General features: G+C 33.4%; 1 protein-coding gene across 1 annotated transcript; it reads left to right on the top strand.

Moving 5' to 3' along the window:
* Positions 1–1,731: 1,731 nt before the first annotated feature.
* LOC132169315 (uncharacterized) lies at positions 1,732–6,398 on the top strand. Its single transcript, XM_059580369.2, has 5 exons — positions 1,732–2,032; positions 2,994–3,476; positions 3,618–3,767; positions 5,251–5,687; positions 5,784–6,398. The coding sequence occupies exons 1-5, from the start codon at positions 1,732–1,734 to the stop codon at positions 6,396–6,398; spliced, it is 1,986 nt and encodes a 661-aa protein (XP_059436352.2).
* The last annotated feature ends 5,064 nt before the right edge of the window (positions 6,399–11,462 follow it).

Raw genomic sequence — 11,462 nt, 5'->3', positions numbered from 1 at the left:
TTTGGGACATTTGGCCAACCAATTAACTGCATTCACACTTGCAGCCATCACATGTTGAATTAATTACTTTCACATTATGGATGGCGACTTGGCGAGTATATATATATATATATTTTAAGTCTCTGGGGTTAATTACATTAATCATGTTAAGAAAAAAAAATGGAAAACCAGCTCATTGACGTTGACTTTGTCATAAATTCATAATGGTCTCTTAGGTTTTTCCAAAATGCTGATCATTGCTATAAATCCTCCAAGCTAGCTGATAGAAATGTATTGCACTCTTTCAGATTGGATTGATTTGTTGAGGGAAAGTGTACCAGCGCACTCTATTACTGAGTGATTATCTTCTCTAGCAATATACAAGGTATTTGTTTGTCTCATATACTCTTGTCATGTGATCTTCTTCATCGTGTCCCTCATCACCATCATCTATGTCAAAATTTTCCGATTAATCCATGCACACCAATTATAATTAGTAAATAAATACAAATTTTCAATTTGAAGCATTCAAAATACCAAGCGAAATCCTAGCTTACATTATCAAAGCGCATTCGCATTAGATATAACTTTGAGTAAATTGCTTGAAATTGCTTTCATTTCTCATAAATATCATATATTACTGATCAAATTCCTCTTCGAAACTGTGAAACCAAAAAAAAAAAAAAAAGGTGTAGATTTTGGGGTTGGAGTTATTTTATTCAGGGAGCTGCTAGCTATGGAAGAGCATCACCAACATATTTTTTGGGGGTAAAATGGCATGTTGAAATTTGTCCAAGGATTATGTTTAATATATTAGAGAATAGTTTATCTATTGCAGGTGAAGCATTTCACATGTGATGAAGTATATCCTTAGACATAGAAATTTCGTTTTTCTTAAGAAAAAAAAGTATAAAAAGAACCAGAAAATAATCAAAAGAAATATAAATTTTCTAAATTTTAGTATATATATATAATATTTCAGTATTTAACCTGAAACCTAGTTCCTTAATATGTCATCTTCTTTAGTTTAGTGATGTGAAATCAAAGTTCAATAAGGTCCTTTGTGAATTAAAGTACGTACTCTAGCGTCGGCTGTGATGAAAGGTTTCATAATTAATTTCGATTTTATGATGTATCTTTTATCCTTAGTTATACATTATACTATTTCAAAACTCTGGATTTGAAAATACAATTTTTGAAAAATGTCGTTACGCATTTGTTAAATTTGTAGTTTGACATTAATTTAGATTTATAAAAAAACGCATCAATTACGTGTAACCTTCATGTTTTCTTAAAACACACTCTCAAACGAGGCAGTTTTCATGATTTGTTTAAAAACGCATTTTTAACTTACAAAATCGTAATTCCAAACATATTCTTAAAAAAAGCAGCCGCATGAGTTGCGGCAAAAAATTAGTATAGGCAGCCTGCTAGCTAGTTTATATGGAAGTTACTGACTATTGAGAAGGTAAGAGGGAGAGAGGAAGAAACACCGAGAAATATTAGGGACTATAATATTTTTCCCTTAATGCATTTCTTTTCACTGATGATTTATTTATACAAGTGATTACTCTGTTACTAACCGTTATACATTGCAGCCATTGCTTTATTTCCTTTTTTTGCTTTGTCTCGTTATCTTGTATTGCTTGATAGTTTACACGTACGTGAAGGTACTATTGAGGCATAATATTATCAGATTCATTAGGTGTTATTTTATATTTAATTTTGTTTCTTATAGAAAAGAAGAAACAAATGGAAGACGGTCATCCTCAAGGGGCTTCTTCTGAACAAGAAGATATCTTGGATCTGCAAACGAGTCATCCTCAAAGGGCTCCATATCAACAACCAGATATATCAAACTTGGAATCGGATGCTGAAGATGCAAGTCCTAAGGCTCTGTGGCCGCTTTTCATTGAAATTCAGCCAGCGCTAAGCTCTCTTCTACGAGGTTTGGCTGACTGGAACGCAGCAAGGACATTACAAGAAGAATTGGAGCACACAGATGTAGACGAGGAAAGCTCAACGGGAGATGTTGAAAGTGATAGTCATGAGAGTAAGTGATCGATCTCCCTTTCTCTTTATTCACATGAAGTTTTTGAAATATTCATTATGTTAGTTCTTGTATTGGCTTAATTCAGTTCCAAAATGCAGATGTTACTGTTCACGGCTCAAACACTGATATAGAATACTCATAATCCAATCTCCACCGTTCATAATGTAGATTCATGTGTTATGAACGTCCTTGCAAAATTTCAGCTCAATCGGACCACAAAAGCCCATCGATCGGGGCTGTTGATCAAGACTGGACAGCACCCATGTCCGGACATGCCTTCCCCGGGTCCGGACCTCATTTCCAGAAACTCAAATTTTGCTCCGTAAAGCCGTGTCCGGACAGCCCATTAACATGTCCGGACACCTCGTAAGTTTGAGGCCCAAAAACGTGATTTTAAGTGGTTTAGGTCTAGGGTTTTGTCGGGGGTATATATACATCATTATAGAAGAGAGAGGCACGAATTTTCACCCCCAAAGAGTTCGTCGGAGGCTGTGCTAAGAGAGATCATATGTGGTGAGCGTTAAAGTGAATCTCTTAGAGTTTTAATTATTCCTTTGATAAATCTACGGTTGAGAAGTCTATCGGAAGGGTCCGGTAAAGGAGAATCACGTTGAAGAAGATTGTGAGCGCGGAGACGAGTTGTAGGCTTGTCGATCTTACAGAGTCAAGGTCTTGCAAAGGGTTGTAAGTGTTCCTAGTGTCTGTAATCTCTGGATAATCTTTTGATAGTGATTTCCTGGGTTTGGCTGCCCCGGAGAGGTTTTACTTTTAGAACGTTTTCTAAAAGGTTTCCTCTTCGTAACCAAAATATCTGTGTCTGCCTTTTTATTGCTTTATATATTTTGGGTGATTGAATTGTTTATTGCTTCATAATATTAATTCCGCATAAATTGTGATAAACAAGTTTTTGGAGTCGGCATAGCGTTTTTCACATTATAAGTTATAATGTGAAAATTTTCAGGGGAAAAAAGATTTGAATACCTTAACATCTATCTTCCCCTCTATCAAGCTGGGCTAAAGGGTGATTGGCAAGCTACAAAGGCCATACTTGAGAACTATCCGGCTGCCGTTCGAGCTCCCATAACAAAAGGCAATCAAAATATTCTTCACATTGCAGCTGCATCAAAACATGATACGTATGTAAAAGAAGTGCTGAAATGGATGAGTCCGGATGACTTAAAATTGAAAGATGGATATGGTAACACAGCCTTCTGCTTTGCTGCTGTATCAGGAATTGTGAAAATTGCCGAGGAAATGGTAAAAATAAACAGTAAATTGCCATTGATCCGTGGTAGCAACCATCTTTTACCACTTCTCATGGCATCTTTGATGGAAAATAGAGACATGGTGTCGTATCTATATTACTCTGCAACTCCTTTTGAACAGTTGACTGCCAGCGAACGCATTGATCTCCTTAATAATATTATTTCCACTAATTTGTATGGTATGTATGTAACCACTTCTAATATTGTTGCAATTTCATTAATATCATATATATATTTTTGAACCAACCTTTGACACTCATCAAATTAATATTGTGTTTTTTTTTTTTTCCAAGCTAATATTGTGTTGATTGGTTGAACAGATATAGCATTGGATATTCTGAGAAGGGATACAACTTTAGCAACTGCCGAGGACAACAAAGGGCGTATAGCATTGGAAGTGTTGGCAAAGAAACCTTTTGCAATTGACACTAGAAGTCAGATGTCAACATCGGAAAGATTCTTAAACTCCTGTTAGTTTGCCTCCAACCCCAACTTATATATTTGCCAACCACTTGTTTTTATTACGTTGATCAAATCATGATCTACACTTTTTCTTCCGGCAAAATTTCAATCAACCCCAAAATATTGTTCTTACGAATTGTCGACTAGCAGGGGAGAAACTTCTCTTGGCCGAAAATTCAAAATACACATAATATATAAATTTTTATACTGAAATCTCCCAAAAAAACTAATACAACATATTTTTTTGGAAAAACTTCACAAAATTTCTTGAACTTCCACTTGTTTAATTAATTTGACACTACTCCTAAAATTTAAAAACTTTCAATTAAGGGTATCAAACTTTTAATTTCTTTCAATTACTCAATAATTAGGATTTTCTGTTAAATCTTGTCAAAATTTTCAAAATACTTGTTTTTGGAAATTTCCGGGGTGGCCTTCGAGCCAGCCCCACCACCAATGCGGCAGCCACCCCTCTAATTTTTTATTTTTTATTTTAAATTTATTTTATTTAAAAAAATAAAATTAATTTGATTTTTTATGATATATATATAATTTTTTGGGAATTTTTTTTTAAAATTTCTTAAAGATTAGGGACATTTAAAGTATAAAATGTTCCCTTTTAAAAGGAGACGTGCACTGTACACATGCCCCCTTTTAAGGCGATTTGTCAGTTCACTGTTTAAACATTCCTAATTTTAATTTTAGATACTTTATTTGGAACATTTACAAAATGTCACTATTTGAACGTCCCTAATTAAATAAAGACATTTTCTGGCCTAAAATGTCACCTTAAAAATGTCCATAACTCTAAGTTTTTTTGTAGTGCATACTACCACGCCCCAATAACCAAATTTAACATTTTAAATGGATCTAGGGTGACTAAAATTTTTAAAGCCTGAAACTTCTAGCATTTTCATACTTGGGTGCATATACATTGAATAACTATATAAAAATTTCATTAACCAATATGGTTAATAAAAGTAGGTTGAAAAAGAATCAAGATTTAATATATGGTTTTAGAGTGGGTAAACATGTTAGAAGTAGCATTTTATGATTTTTTTTTTTATTGTTTAATTAATATTGGTTTAATACAATCCACCGAATTGCGGCCGTAACCAAATGGCAGAGATAAATAGTTGTTTGAATTTAAAGAAATTTTTTTTTTCATTATTATTATTTATATTTTTTGTTATTCTTTTTAAGACATTTTTGCTATAGCGCGGGCTATAGGCTAATTTGCAAGTAGAATCTGAATCATTTGCAATTAGACTAGAGCTTGTTGCATTTGATATGCTTCAAAAGACATGCAAAGACAAAACTTATCCAAAAAAAGTTCAGAACTAGTAATTGCATTAAAGCATTTCATTATCTTCATTTTTAAATTCAAATTTCAATATTATTTTCTTTTTATAGATCGTGCCAGTGTCATTGATACAGATTTAATCCATTTTTACCTAATGACCTATGAATGGCTTCTTTTCCTAATCCTAGGGTACAAAGGGGTCCGGAACAAAGCTTTCATGCAGACGTTAGCCCATCAGTTAATTGAAGGCCTTTGGAAAAATATTCAAATATTGCCTGACAAACAGTTCTCAAGCTTTGTTGACAAACATTCCTCTTTACTTTTTGTTGCTGCGGAATTAGGAAATGTTGAATTTCTAACCATACTTTTACGCTCTCATCCGGATCTCATATATGAGGTTGATCAAGACTACAGAAGTTTATTTCATATTTCTGTTTTATATCGGCAAGAGAGTGTATTCAATCTAATATATGAAATAGGTGCTCTCAAGGATATCATTATACTCTTTCATGACAAAAATCGTAACAACATGCTACATTTTGCTGGACAATTGGCTCCATCAAAGAGGCTAAATATTGTATCAGGTGCAGCTCTTCAAATGCAACGAGAATTATTATGGTTTAAGGTGGGTATTGATATTATTCCAACTTCCTTAATTTCTTCTAGTTGCATATATATTGGTTGCACTTTCGCTATACAATTTATACTGTGGTTATTGTAGGAGATAGAAAAGATTATGCCGCCTGCATACTTGCGTGAGAAGAATTTGAAAGGCCAAACCCCTGAGGATATATTTATAGAGACACATAAAAAATTGCAAAGAGATGGTGAAACGTGGATGAAGGACACATCAAACTATTGCATGCTTGTGGCAACATTGATTGCCACTGTAGTTTTTGCTGCAGCTTTCACTGTACCAGGTGGAAATCAACAAGAAAATGGCACTCCTATCTTTTTAGGAAGTAACTGGTTTATGGTATTTTTCATATCAGATGCAATAGCATTCTTATCCTCTTCGAGTTCAATATTAATTTTCTTGTCAATTCTTACATCTCGTTACAAAGAAGAGGATTTCCTCAAATCATTACCTGGAAGGTTGGTGTTTGGACTTACTGCACTCTTCATCTCCATAGTTGGCATGGTGGTCGCCTTCAGTGCAACTTGCTTTTTGGTCTATAAGACCAAAACAATAAGGATTCCAATTGTTATAATTGCTTTGGCTGGTGTCCCAATTATTCTGTTTGTTTTGCTACATTATGATCTTTGGTTTGATATAATCCGCTCAACATATTGGTCTAGATTTCTTTTTCGGCCACGTAAACATGGACTTTTCTAGCAAATGGAAGATGCAGACCCCATCAATTGCTCAGTAGACATGGGAGGCCAAGGAAGGAATTTAGCAAAAATCAAGACTTTTCAATTGTTATCCATAAAACTTCAATTTAATCTCCCTTAGAGTTATTCTGGTATGTGTGAGAAATATAATTTCACATTGTATTTTTCTTTCTTTATTTGTAAACCCATGATTGGGTTTTGACTGAAGTCAACGTACCATTTAATAAGAAATTTCAGTTGTCAAATAATGTACTGTACCTTTCATTTGACCTTTTATTACAACCATAAGTGAATTTTGTTAAAAAGTTCTCAAAACTAATGTAATTATATATATGCATGAATATCTATATTTTGTTTGGAAATCTTTTATAATTTTAAAGAGTTTTGGAAGAGAAGAATTGCAAGTGAGAAAGAGAGAAAATGATGAAAAAGACCTTTAATTGGTAGATGCACATTTGTGTAGAGACGACCTTTGTCGTCACTAGTGATACTTTTGTTGTCGATAAACAAATAGGCATCTGAGGCATATTTGTTGTCGCTGGTATTTGTGATTTTTTAATTTATTTATAATATTATTATTTTTTCCAATTGTTGTTTTAATTTTTACTGATTATGAGAAATAGATATCGAAATTTAACTAGTTGATCATTTGTGCTCTTACTACATCATTCCATAACTGATCATTACATGATACTGCATTATTACAACAAGACATGTGTTCTAACCAAATAACATCATTGCATGTAAAATTCATTACAAAAAATAAAATAAATATATAAATAAGTGGTGAAATGTCCTTTATACATTTTTTACTTTGAAATGTTTTCTGCGTATATGTATATGGAAATTCGTTTAAAGAGTATTATGCACATATGCCCCATGCACGTGCGTACGTAGATGATGGTGCAGGACGCAGGTGTATTAAACAGACACATTCTTTCTTTTAGTTCTTCATCAATTAAACGAAAAATATCTTTGGCCACCAGAATTTTGGAGTGAACAAGTCGTTTGCCAGGTTGCAAATTGAATCTTAGATTATAAAGGTCTTGTAAGTTGACTAATTTGTTACATAAATCTTTAATATATAATTGATACCTTGGATTGGTCTGCCCTTGAATTAGTTTTACTTTTGAAAATCAAAATAATTTTAAAAAATTATTTTGATGTGACATAAAAGTGAAAACAATTTTAAGCTTTTTATGTTTTGAATTGATTTGAACAAAAAAAAAAAAACAAAAGTGAGAAAAAGAATGATTTTTTTTTTTTTTGGAAAAATATGGAACTTACATTAATGAAATTTAACTAACATAAAACTCTTACATCACTGAGCATACAGCTCTGAAAAATCATAACAAAAAGCTATGAAGGTTACAAAGTTATAAAAATGACTTCACGCTTCCGCTAACCCATGTACAATTACATTTAAGAAACATATCTGCTTCGTGCAGACTAGATCTAGAACATGGGTAGCCCAAATACAAAAACTAAAATAAAAAACAACTAGAAACTAAAATTTCAGCTGTGCCCCCACACCGATATATTTCATCCTCAACCCGAAGGCCAGGATAATAAATCCATCCTTAACCCGAAGGCCAGGACAAACAAAATAATAAAAAACAAATAATAAAAACCCCACAAGCAGTAGTGGAGGAGCACGGTATCGTAGACATCCCTTTGGAAGACACGCCTTAGCCGAAGAAGACGATCAGATCTAAGGTTGAATAGACTAGATCTGGATCTAAATCTAGATCTACAAACTAGATCTAAAGCAACTCACCAAAAACGGAGACCAGAGGAGCCTACAGAGAATACACTGAGCACTATTACCATGAAAGAAAAAGAGGAAAGATCTAGCCTGAAATTTATCTTGGTGTTGTCTAGAAGAAGAGAGAAAGAGGAGAAAAAGAATGATTTAACAAACAAAGAAATGCTAATTAATTAATTTTCTTGACATGCATTGGACCAATATTAATTAATCAAATCCCTGAATGGCAAACTAAGCTTAAAGTACCATGATAATTTTCATTAATTTTCTGGTCACACAAATACCTTCCTATTTTTTTAATTTCTTAGAAAACTAAAAATAGTAAAATTTCAATCAAATAATTAAATTTCATAATTTTTTCTAAACTTAAGATTTTGAAATAATTGATGATTTAACATAATAACATATTAGATGTTTTGATTTCAAATTTTATTTCCGTAATTTACTTCTTATTTTAATTGAATAATGGAATCATCGAGAGAAGTTTAAACCAACACTTAAAAGAAAAAAAATGAAATAATGAAATTTATAATTTTCTATCATTCATGTCACATGAACCAGAACATATAATAGGACTACATGTGGATCAATCATGCTTACCAACCATTGGAATAAAAACCTTAAGTAGGACCCATGTAAATAGGGTCCACAACTCCACAAATACACATGTGCTATATATATATATATATATATATATATCCACCAAACATTGTCCCACATGGATAAAATATGATAATATCTTTTCAAATTTCCGAGCTAAATATAGTGCAACTTCTTCCAAACTTGGAACCTCATGATAATCATTCACCAAATAAGAATCTCCCATCATGCCACCACGATCTCCCATGATTGCATACAGCCATGCACGTCCTCATCATGGTTCCCCACCTTTTCCTTAGCCTTCTAAATTAAAATCTTGTCTCTTTTCCAGTTTTCCCACCAAGCTTTTTCTTGTATTTTATCCAAAACATTAATTGTCCTTCTTCTTCAGATTTGTCAATGACCTCTCCTCCCCCAAGAGTTCAGCTAGTTTCCAGGTCTGTTTCCGACCGACTTGCTCAGAAGTTCTATGATGTCTCTGAATTCGACTTCGATTACGAGAAAAGTGGATTGTGGTCTCCTCCGGTCCAAAGACGGGTGTTCATGAGCTCCTCCGGGAAGATATTCACGGAACAAGATACTCTTAAAAAATTCAGAAGCGTCATGCATGGTCGGCGTGGAAGAAAACGCAAAGCTTGTTTCGATGTATGAGTATAATTATCTACTGTCCCTTTATTTTTCTGTTAATTATTGGAAAGTGAGAAGATTGATGGCTCATCATTACCATTTTCTTCTTGTTTTGCAGGTATTAAATTGGTGTTTTTGAAGATGTTGAACTTGAAGGCAGCCTGAAAATACAATCCAAATTGACCCTTTTTTTTGGGTAATTATAACTTTCTTCCACTTGGCAATGTAAATTTTACATATGTTTGAAATTGTAGGAATATTCTTGTGTGGGAGTGGTCCAGTCCCACATTGGATAGAAACAACGAGAGTACTATGTGATTAATATAATACTATTGGATTCAAATCTATAAACTTAAGATCCCTTAACAAAATGATACTCCCTATACTTAATTTGTTGTTGGAATATTTGGAAAGCCAGCTGCTTTGCTTGTGCTAATCAATTTCCTGCTGATGAAAGATTCAAGCAAGTATTATTCATTGAATAGGAGTCATCTAAATTCTCATTACAGCTATATTTTACAGTTTGTTCCAATATCAGAAATTTGTTTAAGTATTACGCTGCCTACATCAAGTTTGCTCAGGCTAGTGCATTCTTTTTCTTAAGAATATGGAAAATAGACAGTATCAAAGTTTCCTGTCAAAATTCAAGATCCTAGGAACTGTCATCTGGCTTTTATCAGCCGCTTGATGTCATAATATATATCAAAGTTCAATCATTGACCAATTGCTTTCTTTAATATTATCTGTCTTGTTAATCAATAAGTTGCGAGCTTTAGCCAAAGTCCAAATCATTACTTGCTGTAAATTGAAAGAATAATTTTCAATATTCGAAAGCTCCATGTAATATTAAAAATGTGTATAATAAATTTATTCTATATTTTAACTAAAAAAAAAAATACTTTTCTCTATTTAAGTTACCAATTTTTCAAAGTAACTACATTTATTTAAATATATATTTTTTAAAGATTAGTTTATTTTATTAGAGGAGAGAATGTCTGAATTTTTTTAATGTTCTTTTCATATTTGGTGAGTGCTCACCAAATTAGGTGAGTAGTGAGTACCGTATCGCTCACAAATTTGTTGAGCCAGATGTTGCTCATTTTAGTATTCCGGCTGGCAAAAATAACATTTGCGTTACTTTGCTAGCTGGACGAGAATGCCCTTTATGGCCTTTTTGTGAGCTGACAGCAAACAATCAGGCACATAGCCTTCTAATAAGTAAGGAAGATTTAAACCTTTCTTATCTTGCCGATAGCAAATTAGAGTGCAAAGCATTTACACTAGCGTTAAAGAAGCTAATTATATAATGTCAATTCTCATATTCATGGACTGCAAATATAGTAGCAATAAATGACAAGACCATTTGTTCTCATATTCTGTCGGAGCTATAAATATTGTCTTCATTTGTTGCTTTTGTACAAAGCTGATTAAAAGCGCAAGTTGGAAGGAAGCTTTCAAAAAACGAATCCAAACAGTGCCTGCTGGCAGCCTAACCCGACAGCCATAGATACATAGAGATAAAGATCCACGAAAACCACCGTACTTCAGAAAATTTCCATAGCTCAATGCATTTCAAAAGTTACTGCAAAAAATTTACAAGTGAGTAAAATATATACTATATAAATCATTCAAGGCATATGGAAAATTGAGGGTCCTACTAAAAGGGGACAACATTCTGATCACATATCTGTATGCAGAAGCCCACAATTTGTCTCTTGTCTTGGTGTTGTAACTTTGCATCAGACTTGTAAGACAGCATGCAGTACTTTTTACAATCAAGTTGCTTTTACCCTCTTACCAGATGCCTTCTTTTAGGCGAAGGAGAAGTACAGCTAGCCTGGACTGAGGACACACACAGAGAATCTCGTATTGATTTTTGTTTTTGAAAATCTTCCCTTGAAAAACCAATGTTGATTTTCAACCACAAAACAAAACCCATCATTTTTGACAAATTGAAACAAAAGATTGTCCATTTCTGGGGCCTAACCATTGAATCAAGCACCTGTCTACTGCAAGAGAGAATCTCTTGGTTAATCCAACGTCAACCAGCTACCAAATGCTCCATCTGTGCAC

The sequence above is a fragment of the Corylus avellana genome, chromosome 1 (assembly GCF_965113065.1).
Source record: "Corylus avellana chromosome 1, dhCorAvel1.hap1.2, whole genome shotgun sequence".
Classification (NCBI taxonomy): domain Eukaryota; kingdom Viridiplantae; phylum Streptophyta; class Magnoliopsida; order Fagales; family Betulaceae; genus Corylus; species Corylus avellana.
Note: the sequence above shows the minus strand (reverse complement) of the source record. Positions and strands in the feature narration are given on the sequence as shown.